A 23,066-nucleotide genomic window follows, 5' to 3' on the forward strand; every position below is an offset into this window, starting at 1 on the left:
CCCCAGACAAGCATGCCAGCCTCATGGCACCTGGGACATCTCCAGTCTGATGCTGGTCGGGGTGAAGGGCAGGAGGACCAGTGAGCAAATGGCAGCCACATGGCCCACGAGTTGCACAGACAGAGAAATGCTCCTTGGTAGGTCAGACAGCAAGAAAAGCACCTTGGCAGCACGTTCACATTGTTGGCAGTAGTAGAGGTTATTGCTGGGGCTTGGACTGCCAATTTAACCAGGGTTTCCACAGTAAAAACAGCTTTAAATGGATTTTTTTATTATTATTTTTTAAGCAATGCTGATGTTTTCCTGTTCTGTTTTGAAGATGTCTGAGCAGGCTGCTCAGCCTGCCAGGGCTTCTGCTTCACCGTGGGAAATAGGTTGTTATGTCCTGCCCTCCAGTGGCAGTCTCGGCCAGGCCGGTCTGGGGCCACTGCAGTCCCCTGCTCCAGGGCAGAGCAGGGCTGCTGCAGCCCCCTGCCACCTGGAAATGCTCCAGGGTGCACACAGCCATGTTCTGGGGAAGAAACTCTCCAAGCGAGTGACTGGTGATAAATACATGGCTCTTTGGAGCAGTCAGACCATGGAGTACCCTGGTTTTGTATCCCCGGCTGACGCAGAGATCACTGGTCATATGCGCATGGCCACTCATCACAGGGGTGAAGAGGCTGTCCAAAGCAAGAATCAGCACAGTTGGGAGCTTTGGAAAGGTCCCACACTTCAACCTGTCCTGCCTTCCCATCCACCAAAGCCACCATCCCCCTCCTCAGCACTGGAGAAATGCTATGCAGTGTATTGCCAGACCCTTGCTAGGACAGAACGAAATGTTGGAGGTGGAGGGAGATTTTCCCCCTCAGCAGAGGGTGCAGGGAAGGTCTGGAGGCAGCAGCGAGGGCCTTGCTCTGTGCAGGGGCCATAGGGCAGGGACTGCAGTCCCCACTTCTCATGGTGATGCCGGGTGACCCCAGTACAGCAAAGCTGGGATAGTTACAGAGCCTTTTTCACCCTGGGGATTGGGAGAGCTCTGTTCAGAGCTTGGCCTCCAGGGTAGTTTCAACCCCTACCCTCAGGCCACTGACTGAGGAGACCGGGAAGGCAGCAGACTGGTGGTGGGGGCAAATGCTTCTTCACAGCATGCCGTCCGTATGCATGCACTCCAACAGCTATTTAGGCAAGGGGATGGTGGAACTAAACCTGGCAGAGAAACATCGTGCACTTTGCTCATCTGCAAACACACCAACAGGCTATTTTTAACGCTTATTTCCTGCTGTCGAATTGAGGCCTCTCATGACCTATCAAATATACTTGAATGCCAGACTTGTATCGTGCACATAGCCAGCAGTGGGACCCTGTCCTACCTCTTCCCTCTGCTACAGGGAGAGCTGCAAAGGTACCTAGAGAGAAAAGCTGGCATCTGCTGAGTTTGAGAGGAGCCACCATAGCTACAGCTGCAGAAACTGCCTGGCCAGGAATGTTGAGAGGTATAGCTAAAACATCTGGAGGTGAGCTCTGTCCTTCCAGCAAGGGAAACTGAGGCACAAAATGGGAGGACAGGGAGACAGCCAAAGCCCCAAAGTAAATCACAGCCAGAGCCAGCAGTAGCATTCAGGAACCATCCTGACTCCCTCAGCACTTAGTCTCTTACAGCTGCGCCCACGTGTTTCACTGCCTGCCCACATGGTGCTGGGGAGGCTCCCAAGTGGTGAACTAGAAGCCCTCAGGGCTTGGGGTGAGCACTGCCTGAGCAACATCAAGGCCTGGCTCTGCTGTGGTAGCATCACAGGAGGGAAGGCAGGGCTTAACACTGGCCCTGTCACCCACAAAAATGATGCTGCAGAGTTGGTGAACCCAGAGGCTGGGAATAACAAACCCAGTGAACATGAGGTTGCTCAGTCAATTCCTCAAAGCCACTCGTGGCACCAGCAGGCTCTGGATCAAGCCCTCAGAGAACAGACCACCACCATGCGTACACCCCTTGGGCAAAGGAATACAATGGGATTCAAGGAGGATGCAGAAGAATCACCTTCCAGATACACCTCCTTAGAGACTATGGTGGACCTGCTGTCTGGGTCCATTCAGGACATCCTGCCTGCTCTTCCCTCAACCTTCCCTTGCAGAGCAGCCAGCCCTCATGTGCCCTGACAAGGAGGTGCCGCAGGTTCCAGCCCTCTTAGCTTTCTGCTCTACCGTGAACCCAGAGTCCACATGCAGCCAAGCTTCCCGTGCTGACATCAAGGATGAAAATCAATCTCTGTACCACTCCAGCACCATGGCTGTACTGAAGCCTTCCTTCCTCCCACTGCAGTTATCTCTGCCCATGACCCTGAGATGGTCCCAGTGCTTGTGATCTGCAAGGCAGCACTTGCCAAGAGTGACAGTCATGGCAATCTGTCTACACCTGGCTTAGGACTTCCAGTTTTTCACCACCCAAGCTGGTCTGGTACCTTCCAGCCATTGATCTCAAAGTGCTTTTGAATGTCATTTATCTGAATGCATGAAGCCCTACACAGACCTGTACTTGGAGACTAACAGTAACCATATCCCGGGTGGGATGAATTCTCTTCTTTTTCAAGGAAGTGGGATTTAGAAGTAAAAAAATCTTCTAGAGAAGAACATCAACAAAAATGTTGCTGCCAGTCCACCAAGCTATATGACTTGGGCACACTGTATAGATTCTCAGGAACACAAGAAGCTTCAGTCATGAAAAAAGAGAAGTCTATTTTCAGAGAGGGAAGCAAAAAAATGAAAAGAGACTACTTACGTCTGGACTAGCCAAAAGCAAAGGAAATCATGCTGGTGAGAGAAAGTCCATGGTTTGAGAAGCCATACATAGTCAGAAGGGGACTCTTGGGACTCCTGCTGTCAGCTCAAAACATCTTCCTATATACTGAAGAAATGGAGGCTAGGAAATACTTCAGGGTCTTTAGCATTTTACCTGAACAATGCACCAACCGCAATCTCTGAGGAGAAGGAAACTTTATTTAGTAACTTGTGCCAAATGCATGTGTGTTTATTACATGTGCATGTGTCTTGTACACTACATTCTTCTGTGTCCTCTGTGAAGACTCATGCTGTAAATCCAAATACTCTTGCCATCAGAGGGAAAAACTATACCTCTAATGTGGATATTCTGGGTCACAGGGCCTAAGATATTTCTGCAGGGCCTCTATTTCTATCATGTAGGAACAGACTCCCTGCACCCAAGAATCACGTCCCAGAGATTCAGCAAGATGCAGGAGGGCACCAGCATGGACAAAGGGCAGCTCGATTGCTACGTGGAAGTGATAAGCTGGCATGAGGAGAGCTCAATGCACAACTCTGTGGCAGAGACACAGATGGGGTTATCTAAGGACCTAATTGTTTATGCATGCATGCCAATGTTGCATCTCTGAAAGCTTACCCAGAAACATTTCTCAATCTGCGTGACACAGGAAAATCCTTTCCACAGGATTTCCCTGCATTCACCTTTTTTTGTAGGGCTTGTAGGTCTTTCATCTCATCTTTGGGGTCTCAACTGTTCTTCTGAGCTGCAGTCAGAAATCAGAGTAGTACTTGGCTAGGAGACTTCCAGGGTACCCTCCCTTGCAGTAATGGGGAGCGGGAAAATGATCAGCATGCAGGGAGAGGCGAACTGTGCCATAGAAGTCACTGAAGTCTGGGAAAAGTCTTAAACCAAGGACCAAAGCATGCTCCCACAATAAAGATTAGACAACTTGAGCAGAGGCAATGTGCTCTGCCTGCGGTGTCTATAGGAATGGGAGCAAAGGGGGAAGGGGCATTTTTCAGTTCCTGACCCAGATGCTGAAGCCAGTAAAATTCTTGTCACTGATTCCCCTGCTGGTATATATGTTCACATGTAAATGCTGCTTCTGAGACTGTAAAGTATGTTTGATGAAAGGTGCTAAATCAGCATTACTAGCTATTTATAGACCTGCCTGTAACCACAGCCCTGGATCTGCACATTCCCAGTCTCTGGGGAAGTTCAGGTCATATCTGAATTCTGTTGTCTCAGGCATGCATAATCCTAACTAGCCACAGCTGCAACCAGTGTCAGGTTTTTGTTAATGCAGAACAAAAATGCCCAGAACCTTGGCTCCAGGAGAGCTTTTGTTTATCTGATCTCTTTGGAGAGCCCTAGCCTGCCTTTCCCGTAAGGACCAGATGGAGTAACAAAAAAGACTGAAGGCCACAAGACCATTCTGGGTGAGTATTGTCTTGTTGTCAGCTTGAGCAGCAGAGTACAGGCGAACCCAGCTCTTTGACAGGGACAGCGATCCCAGATCCCACTGAGGGAGGAACACAGCTCCCAGGGCAAAGGCTATCAGCTCCCTTTAACTACATCACAAGTAGGAGCAGCCAGAGGGAGATGGTTGCTGGGCTCAGACACCACAGCTCCCACCTGCCTCAGCTTTGCCATGAGGACTTGATGCAGCAACCAGACTCCCAAATCAGTGCCCACCATATTTGCAGAAAGCAGTCAGGCTCCACAGTGACACAAACTGGGCTTGACTGACCATTCCCATCCCAGCTCCTTTACAGAGCAGAGGAGCCACGGATAGGAATAGCCCTGTGGCCTGGCCCTGGGAGCCCCCTATTCCCAGCCAGCTGCCAGCTCTGTGCTGCTTTCACAGATGCAGGAAGGTGAAGCGGGATTGGATCAAAAGCGCAATTCCCCCCATGCACAACCTTTTGCTAGCAGCAGAGCAAGAGAAGCCCTTCCCCCTCTCCAGCTGTGAAGGAAGCTGCTGAGGTCCTTAGTGTCGCGATGGCTCATGGCACTCCCTGGACAGGGCTCCCGTGGGCTCAGTGGGCTGCACATGTGCAAGGACCAGCTCCCTCTCCCCTCACCCTTGGGGCTGCGGTTGTCATGCTGTGCAGACTGCGCACAAAGCACAGCTCAGCAGCTTTGCAACTGCCTTGATTGCCCATAATTGCAGCCTGCTGGGGTTGGGGATTTTTGTGGCTTACCCTTCCTGACCTTCTTGCTTGCAATAAGTTTCCACCAGGCCACCCTCTTTCCCCCCACTCCCAAAATCAGGCTTAAAGAGATACAGAGGAAGCATTTCCAGCAGGGAGGGAGAGAGGGAAAAATAACTTCAGAGAAAATGAGTGAGAAGGGATGTTAGGATCAAGTCCTGTGTCATTCAGGCAGGACTCCTAAAAATCAGTAATTGTGTTTGTGTACAGATGATATCCAGACCTTGGTTAGTGCCTAGTGTCTCCAGTGATTTTTATAGCTGTAGGATTTGCCACAGAACTTGCTCCTTGTTAAAGACGAGCTCCAGCATCTCATCTTGCTTGGCTTTTATTGTGTTGTTTCTATGAGTTGTTTCTATTCTGTTCTTAAGTCTTCAAGATGGCAGCAATACTGCTCAGATCCTGCCCCATGTATTAAGCAATATTCGAGTACCAACTCCAGTGGAAATTACTCAGCATTTCTACCCAGTTACCTGAGATCAAAGGGGATTTCCAACAAATGATGCCTTGCCCTTGAATAAGCAAGAATTGAAATTCTCATGCTAGAAACAGGGAAACTGAGGCACACAACACACCATGTCCTTAGTCAAATAATGAGTCAGTAGCAACTCTGGCAGCCCGACTCCACGTTCTCCTTCTGACCATAGGATGGCTGAGCTAATGAAAAACAGTCTTCAAACACTCTTGTGCCCTTTCAAAATGACCCTTAGAATGAAATTCTCAGCAATATTTAACCAGTAAGTATTTTTATTGTTGATTTTGAATCCATTAAGACTACATTATGTTGGATTATAAGACTTTGGCTACATCTCCCACATTTGCATGCAGGTATTACATTTGCAAGGTTTTCTCAGAAAAATGGAGCAGGCACTTAAAATGCATAAAGGTTATACGATTATAACATGGAAGCTGCATGTTAGTTACAAAAATTTGTACCACATGTACCAGTAACAAACCCACACCCCCATGTAAAACTTCCTTGACCTTCAATAATCTGCTTCCTCTCTCCCTCATCTCCATGCCCCAGCTGGCTGTCAGCCCAGCTCCCCCCTGTTTCTGAAAACAAAAACATTTTCCAGAAAAGTTTAGTACAGTACATTGTTTTCCCTTAAAAACTAAAAAAGTTTCTCCTCCACTACCCCCTCCCCCCAAATGAAAATCTATCATAATCTACACATTTGTTCAAGCATTTAAATGTTACAAATCTCTATTGCATTATTCAAAAGTATCAGATCAGTAACGAACTTCTAAACATACTAGATTGACCCTAAAATTCTCCTTCCCCCCAAACTAGAGAACTGAAAATGCTATACTGCATTATCACACTTGCATGCATGTATCCTGAGCCACCTGTATTTATTCACCTTAAGCCCCTTTTAATAAATAACTGTCCAGCAGTAACATCCAGAAGTGTGCTGTCTCCTCCAAATTAAACTCTATATTTACAGAAGAAGGGCTGTTTTCTCAGTGAAATGTTGTGTTTTTTTAAAAAACAAAAACAAAATAACAACAATAAAAACAGCAAACATTTAAGAGGGAAAGCATATCACTGATCAAGTTTGTCTAAAGACCAACAGGAGTAAAAAGTATTAGGAGCACCAGGTGCACATGCATTTGAACTGGTACAGTTCATGAAATAATGTCATTCATTGTTATACTCGCTCATTCAGATGAGGAGCTGATTCTTTTTCTTTTTTTCCTTTTTACATTGAGGGCCGTCTGCTCTGCAGCCAACTCCCACAGATGACAATACATGCACTGAGGTTGAAAGATGGCCATGAACATGCTTTGATCAATGTGGTTCTGTATCAGCTTTAATCACATGGGGTTTTTGCTCCCCACTGCTTTGTACCTTGTGTCTTCTCACATCTGTGCTAAGTGTGAGCCAAAGGTCCCCCAAATCCTTATTTTTCACTTGGATGAGGCAAAGCATTAGATACTCACTTTTTGCAGGTTTCAAATGATGCTACAAGCTTGAAAATACTGGGGAATCATCCCACATGAGAACATTTCTTAACAGTGCAACTATTGTAATCACAACTGGCCTACAAGCATACTAAACCAAACATAATCAAACATCCAGCCAGTCAGAGCGATTTTGTCCCTTCATTTATTATGAGCCAGTCCTCAGCTGAGAGACACTAGCATTACTGCCTTGACTTTGGCTGGCCTATGTTAGTTTACACCAGGTGAGGATCAAGCTCAGTAGACTATACGATAGCAACCAGTTTCTCCTATTGCATTGTTATAGTGCCTGAGATCACTGCAAACGGACACATGTTTACAAAGCCAAAAGGCCTTTCTGTAGCCAGTGCAGTGTATTCACTGCCCCACTCACTTTGCAAAGGCAAGTCAGTCTGGTTCACTTTCTTTTCTTCCCACTTTACCTACAAACTATAATCTAAACCTGCAGTGCTCCCATTGCAGAAGCTGCAGGAAAAACTTGAGTTATACACCAAATGCTTAATTTTGTATAGTGAGGATGCTGAAAGCTCCATTTACACTGAATGTAATTTTCAAATCTATGGTGCTTCCTACTCTATCATATATGGACCTGATTACCTGGAATCCCAAACCATTACTGCCTCCACTGTACTTGCAAGTTACACAGAAATTGTTAATATCTGCTATCTCTGCAAGACGAGACATATTCTAGCAAAGATTCCCCTCAACTACAAACAATAGGTGTGTTGGATGTTTGATTGTAACAAGCCCTGCCCAAGCCAACACCTCTGTTCTCACTGAAGGTGAGTCAGATTTTGCCTACTTTAACATCAGTGCAAATCTGCAACGAGAGGTCTCTACTGACCCCCCCTTAAGAACTATACAGGGCCAAGACAAGACAGAATCTGACCTGCAGACTTTTTCATTTGCTCAAGTTTACTTCTGATCCATCAATTCAACTTTATTAACAGGTACTAATTTTGTAAACAAATTTTTGCTTTGTGTTACTGGCTCCTTACCATCATTTGTAAGCTTCACCACTGTGTCAATTCCATCACTGCCTGGTGCTGAAAGACTTGGCATCTAAGATGTCTGTATATAGATATAGCACAGATACAGCAGAGGTCTGCCCATTGCTGCAGGCAGCTGAATCTCAAAGGCCATTTTTTACCCTGGCAGGGGGATTTATTACCCTCTGCATTTCAATTCCTGGCTAGAATTTGTTGCCTCATTATTCTTAGATGGCCAACATCAGAGACTGTTAGGGTCATCTGCGCACATGCATTAGAACAGGGCTGAGACCTAGCAAATTTATTTCATGTAGGCTTCCATATGACCACAATAATGTGAGCCAATGATCTTTGCTAGCAAAGCACCTTCCCCCACGTCCAGGTCCCTGTCCTCTCCCTGGAACAATCCAGTTCCTTTCACCAGTGTCAGAAGTGGAGCTTCACCAGAACTGCAATGAAAAATTGGACACATTTTAGTTTTATCTTTCAGCTGAAAGAAATAGAGATAAGCAACTGATGACTGACTAAGTGTCACACTGGCTGCAAAAGGCCTTTCCATCCATGGGAGTGCTACTCTCCGAGCAAGTTTTGTAAAGGCAGAGAAACCAAACAGAAGCCTACACAGTTCCCACACAAAAACACACGCTTCTCCTCCAAACAGAAATCCATTCTTATGGACCAGATTATGCAGACCCTATTCAAGTGACTAAAAAGAATGAGGATAGGGCTGAGTACATCCCAATTATCCTTTCTGATCATGAAGAAGTCACAGGTCAGCAAAGTACTTGGGCATAAGGATGTTCATCTTGACCTGCAGGACATTTTAATGCATGCAGAAGTGCTTTGCTGGCTCAGGCCTAAATCAGGAACAGCTCCAAGGCCAGCTGGCACCAATGAGTGTGATTCCACTACCTGCACCAATATACATGAGGTAAGAGCATAACTTAAGAGAGCAGAGCAGTGCAAGAGGAGAAAGAGGCTCTGTGGTTCTTCTGAGTTTAATCTTTAACAGCCCCAGCTGCATACACACGGCATGTCACAGTGATCAGCATAGACTGATGAGAGCTTGGTGTTGCTTTCTGCACATGGGACTTCGACTGGAAGTAGTAAGCCTGATTCCTACCTGTACCAGTGCAACTTTATATTCCTGTAGCAACAGCATGAAGAGGCCTTAAATCTGGAGTAACTGCATGATACAATTAGTGTTTTATCTTTGAGTTATATGCCAATAACTAGCATTATGTGCTGTACACCCACACCTACACAGAGATAGAGAAGTATATGCTGCGTCATAACACAACATAGACAAAATTTCTACAACTGTCCTAGTAACACAGCCAGTGACACTGCTAACCAACACATGGATCTGCAGCCACCCTCTCCAATACCATATAATTGGTGGTAGAGGAGAAAAACAAGCTCAGGTGTTACTTTGATTCACTAGGGAATGATCTGGGTGCAACCCACTCAGGTGTTGCTTAGCAAACACAATTCGTGGACTGCCCCACAGTCCCGCGTCATAAATCCCCACCTCTATGTGGGTGCTAACATCACTTTCAGATGGCGCAGAGAGTTAAGGTCATCAGCAAGTAGCCCCAACACTTGGGAGAACCCCAGCCAAACATCATATAGAAAAGGAGAAAGGCTAACATTGACACAAGACACTGTGTCATCCTCAACCACAGGCAGACTGCAAGGTTACATGTTAGCAGGATCTGGGCTGTCTAAAGATAGATGTTCATAGGGGGATTCATATTTGAATCACGAGAGCATCCAGAAATCAAAAGGAAAATCCTCAATGATTAAATGGCAATGGAATTGATTCCTGTATGCTCCTGATGTATATATAAAACACATGCTGTTTGCATATGGTAGCAGTTATGTTAGTTACATATTTTTTTGTTCCATTTTGGAGCATGTTTTGTGTAAATGAAAACTAAACACTGAACCAAAAAGTTTTTTTCTAAATTCAGCTGATATTTGGACAAATACAAAGCCAGGTCTTGTTCAGGGTTTGGATTTCTAGAACCAAAATCTGACCTTCAATGACTACTCTATGCAACCAAGTCTAACCATTTGCAGAGATGGCAGGTTCAATACTGATTTTCCTCAGGAGAAAAAGATACTCCTCCATGCTAGATTATTAAAGCTAGGTTATTGGCACATAATCTCATTTTACCTCATTAAGTTAAACTTTCATGGAAATTCCACCTGCAGAATCAAACAGAGGCAGAAAATTATCTTTGCAATTATTGCTCCCTGCTAACATCTGGATGCAGTACTGTTGGGGAAAGAAAGCAAATTCTTCAATGAACTATGTTTAACCGACTTGCAGGTGGCAGCTACCAAAACAACTGATGCGCATGTATCTGGCTAAAGTTATTAATGTATGATCTGACGTACCAAGTCAGACAAATGTCATATGTAAATAGATCTTCAAATGTATACATACTAAAGCTGCAACTGTATCTAGATGATCATTTTGGTTTGTTCCTATTTCCCATAGCTCTGAATCTATCCACTGAATGTTTACTCAGCACGTGTGGTATAAATATATTCATACATTAAAATTGACACTTGGCAATTTTTCTTTTTTTTTTTCTTCTTTTTTTTTGCTGACCAGCAACAAATTCTGATATCTTTAACTGTAAACCAATACTCAATAAATATGCTGTGTTCAGCAAAGAGACATGTTTTGTCAATCAGGGTTTTGCCACACTCTAAGCCATGGGCTGGGGGGGCGGGCGTGAGGGGGGGGGTCCAGGAGGGGCTCGGGATGGGGGTGGTCCAGGAGGTGGCTGCCTGGAAGGAGGCTGCAGAGACACAGGAGGAGAAGGACTTCTTGGAGCATTGTTAAGAGGAATGTCATCACGCTTTGGCAGCTTCGGAGGTGGGCTGTAAGGAGCGGAGGTCCCATCTGATTTCACCCGAGTGAAGTTTATGCATCTTCCCTGGAGATAAAGAAAAAATTATTATTTATTACAAAAATGTGTTTTGACTCATCAGCAATTAGCCAAAGGGGCTGTAAGCAGAAGGGTCAGACTGCGCTTAGAGATCTTCATCCGGTATCATTCCCTGGGTCCTACACATGACATTCAGACCATGTTGTATTAATGGACAGCACTAGAAAGCAATGCTTCTCTTGGGTTTCAGAGTTGCTGCCTATAAAGAATAGCCTAGGACTTGTTTAAGCAAAAAGGGAGCCCAATGTGACATTGCTCACATTTGCCCTCTGCTCTGCTACTGGAGCTATGCAGAATGAGACTAAAGCCACAACTTCACAACAGAGTCCTGCCAGCCTTGGCAAGATCCCTGACTGACAAGGAAAAAACCTCATAGCAGAGACAGGATTATACCAGTGGAACAATACTAGCAAAGGCTCCATCTGTAGCTTTCCTTTCCACAATGATGCTAGCCTAGCTGGTGTCCACACCAGGAACACTAGACTGGCATAGTATATTTGTCTTCTGTGCTCCAAATGTAGATGCGGCTTCCCTGTTGTCCCCACAAGCACGAACAAAGTGTGGGACTTGGGCTCTCCAATTTTGGAATGGATGTAGAACGCGGTGGGAGAACTGTAGGCAGAGATTTTAAACAGAAGAAGCCTTAGTTTGAAACAAGAGCAAGCACTGGGGATGTCCTACTCAACCAGGGACTAAATACAAACACATGAGGGCTTCCTTCAACCAAAACACAGCTTTGCAGAGGTTCTCATTAACCAGGTTCCAGACAGACAGAGGGACAGACATATCCTCAGTCCACCTAGGCTTTCCTGTGGGGAGCAGCCAGAGGCTGCTGGGCACTTCAAATCCTACATAGCAACCCCAGTCAGGTACCAAGATCTCTGCTGCTGACTCTACTCATTCCTCCCCAAGGCCACTATGTTTTATTACAAAGCATCCTGCTGTCACTGTGGAGGCCCACATGAAACCCTCCAGACACAAAATGTTGTGTGCGCGAACTCAATGCTTGGCATCACTGTCTCCATCTCCTCGCACAGCAGAGATGGGAGGAGACATTATGCAACAACCTGACTGCCACAAGCTTGGCAGAAGCCTGTGTGCCTGGAAGTCAGAAAGGCCTTTCATCATCACATACAAAGGCTGGAGATGAAGGCTGTCTGAAAACACAGGAGTGACACTGCCAACAGCCCATTTAGAGGAACCTTCAAACACCTGATGGACTGGCTAATCCCACCAGCCTCAATCCCCCCCCCTTTTTTTTTTTAATACAGCAGCATTTCACAAATCACTGCTGTTCTGCATCTGAAGGGCTATTCACAGCTCCCATCTACTTATCAAAAAGCACAAGCTACAGCTGCATTTTTGCTCATCTCAACTGGGATGTGGTTTCCAAATAAGCGATTGTGGGCTGGAAGGGATGAACTCCACTTGCCAGCACCCCTTCCTTCTGTGCAGCAGGCCTGTTTTGTTCCATGCAGAAATCACCCTAATAAAAATGGTCTCTGCAGTTTAGCATAGAGGAGAATGAGACCTGTTTCTTTTTTTTGCAGGGCAAACAATAGCTGGGGAAAAGCAAAAAAGTTGTTTGGTATCTGTCCCAGAAGGCACCTTCCTTCCACTGTTTTAAGAGACCTGCACAGCCATGCGCTGGGCAGAGGCTCAGGTTGCCCACTGGAATCAACAAGCCTGATTCAGCCCAGAGTTATGCCAACATCCACTCCAGGCAAAATGAAGGAGCAGGACTCCAGATTTAGAAAAGCTTCCCTCAGGGTTAAGCAGCTCTAGACTGTGATACCCACAGCTACCAATGGCTGCGATGACACGGGGATACAGGTCCCCACACCAGTGATGGAAAATCGCTGCTAGCTCATTGCTGCCCGGCACAAGGAAAGTCTGAAGGTGTTTTGGGAATGGGCTGAATTTCTGTGGCAACCCCTCAAATTACAATTTCCCCTGGAATCCAGGTAAAAGCCATGACAACTCACACCACAACTATTTATTTTATTAAGTGACTTCCAGTGCCTGTAGCTTTGTTCATGAAAACTGTTCCTTTAAAAATAAGTGAATCACTTAAGTTTATGACTTCTCTGAAGAAAGGCAAACAGAGCTATTTCTGCTACCTATCAAGAGACGCTTGTGAAAGCTTCAGAAAGCTCAGAAAACGATTCAACAAATGTACTAACATCCAAACGGTACCACCCTGCCACTTACTTGGATTGGATGGCACAGGGCTCCAAGAGCTTGGCTGCAGCCAAGAGCTGTTTGAATGGATGCGTTGTTGCCCGTACAGGAGACGCACTCAGTAGTTCTCGGTCCCAGCTTCCACCATCACAAATTCACCACTACACTCAAACAGCAGCCTCAAAAAGGATAAAATCCCCTTCCTAAAGAAGTGAGCTTGTTACAGAGGTCTTAGCTTATGAACCAGGTTCAAAGCTACACTATATTGGGGCCAGAGCATCTGTGCACGGAGGCATCACGGGGCAAAAGCCAAGTAAGATCCTGGTTACTTCTGAAACAAAGATGAACATCAGATCAAAAGTCAAGTCAGTGCTTTGCTCTGCTCTGTCACAGGACGCAAGCCCTGGGCCAGGGCTGCAGCAAGGGGCCATCCCTGCCTGTACAAAGCAGCCATTTGTCTTCTGCTATGTTCCATTTCATTCAAAGCACACTTCAGGCTACCTAGGAAATTCAGCAGTATTTACTCCTCTGCAGTGAACACTACAGAAATGTTTAGAACTGTTCTGCAAATAACATTTAAGAAAACTCAGCCTTGATATTTCTAAAGTTATGAATTTAGAGCAGCTAAATAATCACCCAGGACCAAAAAAAAAAAAAAAAAAAAGGAAAAATTAAAGATGGTATTCAGAGGAGAGCCTACGTATGGGGAGCAGAAGAAAAATAAGATATAAAACAGAACAAACTCCCTCATAGGATATGTAAAGCTCCAAACCCAACGCTAATGCTTTTGCCTACAAGCCTTTCCTGCCTCTGTTCTGTCTATCCCCCAAACATCAATCCCAAATATATTCATAGTCTATAATCAAAGGGGATCCCATAAATCTGTTTGCATTACTTTCACTTCAGTTAAAGTGACAGGCGACGTCAAACTGCTGCCAGTTTCTGCCACACTCGCTGATTTGTCAGACAGATGGGTAATTTAAAGGCCATGCGCCGCATTGTGTCATGAAAAAATACGGCTGCGTTGGGAGAGTCTGACAGATAAAGGCTTGGATGATCGATGTATATGAAGTGACACTTCCTCACAAAAGATTATTAGTGTTAGCTCCAATCTCATTTATCAACAACTTACTGGTGAATACTGGAGTAAATTCTTCTGAGCACTTCACGCAGCCATTGATAAATCAAGGCTGAGCTCTTAGCTAGTGTTAGGATTAACAGTCAATAGGGAGAGGGAGGCACAAATGATTATAAATCACAAGTTGTACTTTGAACTTATCTAGTGTCTTTCATCAAAAGATTTCCAGGTTGAAGAATTAGGCTCTGTGCTCATTGCATTGCTTACAAGAGAATGTATGGTCTACTCTGCTGTAACATGCACACTCCTCTGAGATTAACTTAAAAAAAAAAAAAATCCACACCAGTTTCTCAAATAATCATTCTGTTTCTTAAAGTAACCACAGGATTTTTAATACTCTGTTTGAAAGGATTAAGTAATTTCCTCTCCAGACGCACATAAATTCACTTAAACTGCGTAAAACATGGACAGAAATATTAAGATATTATTCCAAAGGTATCCTGCACGCTATGCTCTCACCACACTAATCAACACAAGTGATTAGCATGGATTGAGAGCCACCACCGCTTATGAGTGGCAACAGTATTACTTTCTCCCAAAGGATGGCGTGCACTACGTCTTTTAGGGAAAGTGTCTGAGTTGCAAGATGCAGTAATGCCACAGTGATCTCAGGCAGGCACAACAGCTGCCGGTAGCTGCTTTATTGTTTTCTGGGAAGCAGATGATCTGCGTAAATCCAGTCCTGCCCGGTTTCAGCCCCGCACGTGGCGCGGCATCCCTCGGACAGCATGACCCGTACCATCATTCAGGCACTGCCTGAAGGTCAGCGCAGCGCCATATGGAGGTACGCCCTCCCTCCAGCTCACATCTGCACACTCTCCCCACTGCACAATTATTTTGCCTCCCCATATGCCCATCCACTTGTTAGGCTCTTGTTACGCCGCTTGCCAAATTGGCTTTTCAAAAGGTACAAATACTGAAGCAGCGGGATCTGCCCTTGTCCTGACTCCAGCTTTTATCCCAGTGTAACGATCACATGTGTAATTCAGGCACTTTGTACTCCTAGGCAATGCCTCCTCGACCACCTAGGAGGTGTTTTTGCATGTGGTTTAAGGGGGGAAGGAAGGGAGGAACCTCTTGAAAGCCTACACAACTTGTTTCTAGGCTATTTTCATCATAATGCTCAGTACATCTTTCCCCAGCACTTGTTCCCTAAAAGTCTTTCATATCTACCACTCAGCAAGTCTTCAGTAGAAAGGAGCTGTTTAAGGGAACCGGGCAATTCAAAGACAGTGCGGTGGGCAGCAAGTCTCTTCATCCAAGACACCAAGAGCACTTCAGCAGAAAGAATTTTAAAAATCCACCCCATCTGCCAGTAGCTGTCACCTTGCTCTGTTCTTTTTAATACACATCCTGGTATTTGTTTAACAAAAATCAAATTCAGCCTCACCCCTGTGCATGCCAGAGTGTTTGTGCACACAAAAGCCAGTCTGTTCCTTCGTTTCAGCAGTATTAGTTGACCTAATAAAAGATATCCTTCCCTTTACAAATTTTGTCTTGGTTTCTGTTCACTGTCATTTTTGCTTATGGAATCTCAGTGCTACAATCCTGACCACCAGAGAAGGGTATTTGACTGAGGAAGAACTGGCTTCACTTAGATTTTCACTGTAATTTCTCTTCGTCTTTGACTTTGCAGGAATATGATACTTATCTTTAAATTTTAGAATGAATTAAAATAAAATAATTCCTCTAAAGTTTGAGCACTCTGAAACACAGGAAACTTTAGGGTTCTTCACATAGTGGTCCAAAACACTGGACCACCAAAAAAAAAAAAAAAAAAAAAAAAAAGTAGCTCCCAATCAAATGTATTAATTTTAGGACACTGAAATCTGAGATTAACATAATTTCCTCAGGTTCAAATAAGTGGAGTAAAATTTCTCCCCAGTTTCATTTATCAATGTTACTGGCTTTTATCTGGGATGACTCTGCCCCAGTTTGCTATAGGCATGGTTTGTCAGTATTTAGCTTCACTTCCTAAAAATTTGTCGGTAGCTCAATGCGAAAATGGCGTTCTAAAACTCAGAAGAACAGAGTCAACCTTTTATGCTACCTACAAAACACAAGGCATATTAGATATAAAATGAATGATGAAACTTCAAACCGCAAGGCAAAAGAAGATATTTGAGAGCTAGTCTATAGAGAAAGTCAAAATCAGTTTAGCTGAGTGAAGGTTTTGATCCAAACACCCAGAAACCAATGGTTTAGCAAAGCTTTTGTGGTCAACAAGTTTGGGTCACGTCCACTTTGACTTTTGTGAAAGCTGAACCTTGGAAAAAATCAGAAGACTGATTAAAAGAACAGAATAATTTTAGCAGATGCACCTAAACTGAGTATCCTAAAACATCAACAGTATGGGAAGCTTGCCAACCAGATTTATTTATGAGTGAGGCAGATTACGGATACAGTAATTTTAAAGAGAAAGAGCTGATCCAAGGAGGCACAGAGTTCCCACTATTCACGTTCCTTGGGTTGGTATTAGGATTACCAGCTGGTTCCTAAGGAGCCAGGACCCATGTGAATCAACCTTTGCTGAATGCTTCCTCGCACTGCCCTGCTTCATGCTGCCTGTGTGCTGAACATGTCACGGCTCATTAAAACCTTCACCAAATTCCTGGGAATTGCACTGATTAGCCTGCAGCATACAGGCTAGAAATTAGTGAGCCACTGAAACAGTTTGTCACATAAAACGCAAGCCTGCCTGGTTTTCAGGAATATTCAAATAACTTTTACTAACTATCTTACACTTGCGACTGAGACATTGCTTTTGTGTTGAAGGATGAATATTGGAAATGTGAGAGATTCCCATAGTAGTCATTTGGTCGCTGATCATGCTTTCAGTAAATATATAATTTATAGTTATAGTTACATTATTTAATATTAATCATCATATCATTAATAATATTGTATTTTATGCATTGTTAATGACTTAATTCATTAATTTGTAGGTTTTTTTTATATAGCCATTTTCAGTTATTAAGTATCAATCAAAACATTAACTATAATCACCATAAAATATTTGTTTGTATGGGAGTCTGGAGTTTGGCTCTTTAAATATTTTCAAGTTTAATAAATCCATCCTTGTCAATAATTATTTTCTGGGGATCTATTTGGCAGCTCAGAATTAACACCTAAAATGATGGTAATCCAAAACTAGGAACAGCTGAGAGGAAAAGGCATTGACTGAAGAGAGGAGGATTTTAAAACTAAGGTCCAATAAATAAAGTATTGGTATCCGACAATGAGAATATAATTACTATTTTCTTCAGCACTACTTTTAAAAAGGAAATTCATTTCATCCCTTTCTTTATCCAGTGTATTATCTGGCCCCTTTATATGTAAATTGAGATCACTTCCAGTCCCTCCTTTCATCATGGAGTTATGGAGTTATTGGAGGGGAGGGAAATCACTATATTGGGGATTATGAATCACTCATATACTGTCACAGTAGGGGCCCTATAACTGCCTTAGGTACACCTGATAGTTCAAATAGAAAATTACAAAGTGATGAATGCAAATGCACAAGGATGATCCCAGAGGCAGCAGCAGCAAACTGTTTATTGCCCAGTGCGGGCAACGTGGTACTGCCAAGAGGTGTGACGTACTGGGCCCCCGAACGCGCTTCACACTGCAATAGGAATTGGACTGAGCGTTAAAATGCACCACATAACGTGATTTTAAACAGGACATGTGCCCTGATATAGGAAGGAGCAGTGATATTTAGAAGCGTAGCATCAAAGGCACGTGCGGATCCTTCACAGGGTCCGCAAGGACACTTTTTAAGGCAACTCTCATGCCTTTTCTCTTACTCTATAAATTGAACCAAGCCACCCACAAGCCCCAGTCACAGGCTTACTGTGTGAAGCACCAGAGAAACACAGGACAGAAAGTTAGTCCCAGCTTCAAAAAGCCTGATGCCTAAGTAGCAAACAAGAAATGACAGCTGCATGCAGACCAAGAGCACAGCACAAGGCAACAGTGAGGCACAGTGAAGCAATGCCTTGGGCTACTGATGCATTTAAAAGTACAGCCTGTTGACCTAGCCTAGACATGGCCAAAATTAATGCCCTGAGATATAAAAAAGTGTCCCTCGCCATGGTGGCACTTGGTTGGATCTTTAATGCTATGATGATGTTGAAGTTTGCCCATACTGCTGCCCAGAAAGCCAAACTGAGAGCAGAGTTGCACGAGCCGCTCTTGGGGAGGCGAAGGGGAGCACCAAGAGCTAAAGGGCTTTGTCTGCTGGCAACGGCAGGGCAGAGAGGGAACCACCAGCGCTCCTAGCCCCCTCGATGCAAACAACACATTACTTCGGCTCTCTGATCGGACACCCCATGAGCCTTGAGCTGAACACGAAAACCTCTGTCTAGGCTAACATCAAACAGCCCTTTCCCACTGACTCTCTGATGTTGGAAAACACAGTCATGATCCTGGCAAGGTGGAAATAAGGTAGGTGGCTAAAAAACAAGGTTGAAGACAAGCAAAAAAAACCCCAAATAATCAAACACTATAAGGAAAGACATGTCAACAGGCAAGTTCAGGTACAGGTCAAGCTGACCAGGCCAGGGGAGTTGTAGCCTGGTGAAAGCCATGACATGTGGGAGGGATGGGGAACGGGACAGTCAAGTGAACTAGTGGTTAGGACAGTAGGTTAGCACCTGGAGTGCTGCACAGGGCAAGGAATTTGATTCAGTCTCTCACTCTGTCACAGAAACCAGAGTGATCTTGAGAAAGAATTTTATTCCTGTTGTTTCAAAGTTTCCTTTATAATATGGGACTTGGGGCTCTGCCTCACTCGCTAAAGGGATTGCAAGAAGAAATCCTTCAGAAGCTTAGGAGGCCTCCATACACTCCAGTTATGGCAGGCAAATAGCTGAGGAGTAGGATTTATGGGGTGGGGAAGGGAAGAGAGAGCATAGAAACTCTTCTTTTGTCTCTGAGTGTGCGATAACCCAGTTCAGGGAATCCCTCAGGGGCTGACAAGAGGAAGGTTGCCAGGGCAAACTCATGAACAGGCCATGATGGCATGCACTGCACATTACAGCAGCAAGAAGAGTCATCTTCTGGTTCACTTGCTGGTCAAGAGAGAAGTCTACAACAGAAAGTTTTCATTTTTCAGGTTAAAGCAAACATGACAAAATAAATTTCACTTGGGCTTGAATCAGATATTTTGTTCAATTTGAAACACCTTTTCTCTGAGCTTTGGATGGAACAGGTAAGTTTGAAGTGTTTCAAAGCAAAAATTGAAAACATTGAGACTTTTTAAAAGGCATTTTTTCCAGTTTAACTAATTCCACCAACACGCAAAAATATTTACAGACAATCTAAATAAGCAGGTTTGGGCCAAAAGACAAAGAGTCATCTGGAAAATGCTGTCCAGATCTACTATGAAACAGCAATACAGATAGGATCTGTTTTGCAGTAAGGTTAATAGCTGCAGTATCCCAGGCTACAGAGGCTTTTTTAATCAGAATACTGAGATTTGAATACAATCAAGTACTGATCAGTTCCCAAGACATGCACATCTGCAGACACTACTCCACAGTTCACACATTTGACTGTGCATATCACTGCTTAAAACTAGGGATAGATTCTCTGGAGCAGACTACTCTTTTACTTTAAAAGTCCAGTGCAGGAATACACTGAAGAGAAGTGTGTTCCCAGGACTTAATCCTGGAGTGATTGGCCAATATTGAAGAATCGGAGGAAGGAACAGCCCAGCCAAGGGAATCTGCCTTTTAAGCTAGGACCAGGACCCTTCAGCAAAATAAACCTCCTGCTGAGCACATCCCTACAATGTAGCTCTAACAAGCCTGCTGCCACATTTCCAGTGTGGGTGCACAAGGAAAGGACAAGGCAGCATGTGACACATAGAATCCACCAGTCATGAAGACAGGGCTACTCAAGTAATTTCCATCAAACTCAATTCAGCAGTGAGCTGCATGCTCTTTCCAGCCTGGCCTTAGCAGACAACTGCAGCAATGGGCTACAGACTTCTCCTGAAAGAATGGCCAGAATCACAAGATCTCCTGCAGGAATGCACAAAACATCACATGTCTTGGACTTTGCTGAGATTGTGGCTGAAGTAACTCACAGTACAGATCCATAACAAAACCTGTTGATTTTGAGACCTAAAAAAGCCAGAGTAGCAAACAGACCAGAAATAGATGACAATGAGTATAAAGAAGGCTAGTCTATCAGTCATACTTTATCACTGATCTCAAAGTACAACCACCCTAGAGGAAAACCCATCCAAATCTGATAGAAATATCTTTCTGAAGTCTAACCTAAACCTGTATTCACAAAGCACAATGTACTGCCTTCCTCTTTGCTGCCAACTTTTCTGGATCAGGCTCCCAGTGGGAAGGAAGTGAGAAGAGACATTACCAGGTCATGTCATCTACCCAAGGTCATCCAGCAACTTGGGAACAGAACTGGCATTTACAAGTTCAGGACTCATGATTCACATCCCTAGTTTTGACCACAGCACCACACATTTCCACACTTGAATGCTGACCAGACTAGAGTGTGGTTCAAGAAAAAGAAAATCCCTCAAAAAAACAGTGGTTGGTTTGCAAAAGATTTTCTCTTTCCCTCAGCATTTTCAGGGAAAAGGAGGTTGTATGTGTACATCACCTAGAAGGGGGATGTCTTCAGAGCATAGCAACAAGAGCAACAAACAATTTCTGGGTGCAACAGGCCTAGCCTTGAGGTATTGGCAGCTTGCTGGAAGAAGCAAAGGAAGCCACAAAGGACCATAACGATCTTGCTCAAACGGTGATTAAGCATCATTGTGCTTTCCGGAGGGAATTGTTTGTCTCTTCAAGAGCAAGCTGGGACTGTGGTGTGCACAGAGGAAGAGCACAAGACTTTTTATGTGCTGAGGGTACAGGATAATGCTGGAGACTCTCAAGAGAGATTTCTGGTGAAAATGTTTGTTTTTCCTTGCCTCAGCCAAAAAAATAAGATCTTGGCCCATTACACAGACAAGCTGCCTCTTTGTTCCTCTCCCTCTGTGTTTGGAGTCTGGAAACAGAGATACAAGTATGCCCAACTCCTCTGTGCGTGGCTGGCCCTGAAGTGGCTCTGCTGCTACCTAGAACAAGTAGACAGTAAACCCACAGTTCCCATGTTCTTCTATTTGGCTGTCTTGCAAGGACTTTGCTCTCCTCGGATAAGACTCACTCAGTTCAGTCAGTAACAGTGCCAATATATTCACAAAGCACAGAAAATGTCTCCTCTCCCAAAAGCTTTTATGTTAGGTTGGGTGGAAGAGCTCCTTGGGACACAACTACTTTATTATGTCTAGGAATTCGTACACTAGGGAAGCAGTTCAAGCATTCAAGTCCTGGCATTGAATTCTCCTTCCTATTTCAAGTATGCTTCAGAGGCCTAACACTCTATGCAAATATATCCCTACCATGTTTCCCCTATGCAGCTTAACCAGCCCATCTGGTACCAACTCTGGGTTTTGAAGCAGCAATTTTTTTATAAGCACCCCACTGCCACCGCTCTCAGCCTACCACCGATAGGGAGCATTCTCCCAGCTGCAGAAAGAAACAAATGCACCTCCCTTCATCACTCCTCAAAGCTCTGCTCCGCTCCAAGTGCCCAGCCTTTAGTACTCTAAGGCGGGACACCACTCTTGCAGGCTTCACTTCAAAACTTCCATCTAGCCCAAGCCTGAAAGTTATCAACCAGTAAAGACTGAAGTTTCTACTTAGGTGATTACATTTCCTAGAAGAAACCTCAAAAGGAAAGGAAAAGAAGCAATATTTTCACGTGCAAAAAAAGAAGGCAGAAAGATCTTAAAATACAGCAGAAACCACCAAAGATTTTGCTGCAAACAAAGGCACAACAGTCTTGTAATTCCAGTAGGGCTTTCTGTACACATCTGAGACTAAAGCTGGCATATAAAACTGGAGGATTTTAATCTTGCTTTGAACATAAACATCAGCATAATCTTAAGTGACTTAATAGGCATAGATCATAAACTCTTCAGGCTGGGTAGTATCTTTCTGTTACACATGTACAACAGCAGACACAGTGATCTGGGTTTTCTTCTGGTACCACAACATGAACCACAGTAGTTTACACAAGAACAGAGGCATCCAGAATTACAGCTCCTCTGTAGAAAGCAGAGGTACAGTATCTTTTGATCTTTAGTTAATTGACATTCAGGACAATAAACTTAGTATGAGTAATAGCAATACCACCCAGATCTTACATGGTGCATTTTATTTCTAGAGCTAAAACAGCCTTGGAGGAAGTCACGGCATTACTAATTCTGTATACAGGGAAACGGACTCCTGTGCAATTACTGGAAGTAGTACATAAGCAGAGAGCTAAGGAAGGCTGGTTAGGTTAAGCTCTGGACTGCTATGCAACTCAGAAGAAAATGCAGGCTGCACAGCTCCCAGCAGTCCAAAAGAAACAAGGCAATTTAGCATTGACCCAAGGCTGGCTGTCAAGAAACTAGTAAATGTATTGGCCAACACATAAGTCTGTTTGCCTCCTGGATCTGTACATGCAGTCCTAGTATGCAACTGCACTTCTATTTGTGCATTTGTCTTTTCAAAAATATGTACTTTCAGTTGTGGGCTTCCTCCTAAGCCCAAAGACAGTCAACAGACTCCAAACTAGGCCTGCATAGCTTAGACACATCATACTCTTAAGTACAGTTGTAGAGCAGCAATGCAGTCCTACCTGTAAGCCCATGATAATGATATGTAAGAGCCTATCCCCCCGAGGTAGACCGTGTTGAGGTCACAGTTAGCAAGGGACTAAGTCACCAGCTCTTATCCCAAAGTCCTGTTCCCTGTAAACACTGAAAATGAGATCTGCTGAACCTGCTCCTTTACC

At 44.3% G+C, this 23,066-nt stretch overlaps 1 protein-coding gene across 1 annotated transcript in view; it reads right to left on the bottom strand.

Annotated features, from left to right (window-relative positions):
• Window positions 1-9,203: 9,203 nt before the first annotated feature.
• Window positions 9,204-23,066, bottom strand: part of ANTXRL (ANTXR like) — a 62,258-nt gene continuing 48,395 nt past the window's right edge. Inside the window, exon 18 of the mRNA XM_013958790.2 lies at window positions 9,204-10,876. Within this exon, the coding sequence (XP_013814244.2) occupies window positions 10,646-10,876 (231 nt within the window). The 3' untranslated portion in view covers window positions 9,204-10,645. The remainder of the gene's footprint in view (window positions 10,877-23,066) is intronic.

The sequence above is a fragment of the Apteryx mantelli genome, chromosome 7, assembly GCF_036417845.1.
Source record: "Apteryx mantelli isolate bAptMan1 chromosome 7, bAptMan1.hap1, whole genome shotgun sequence".
In the NCBI taxonomy this organism is placed as follows: domain Eukaryota; kingdom Metazoa; phylum Chordata; class Aves; order Apterygiformes; family Apterygidae; genus Apteryx; species Apteryx mantelli.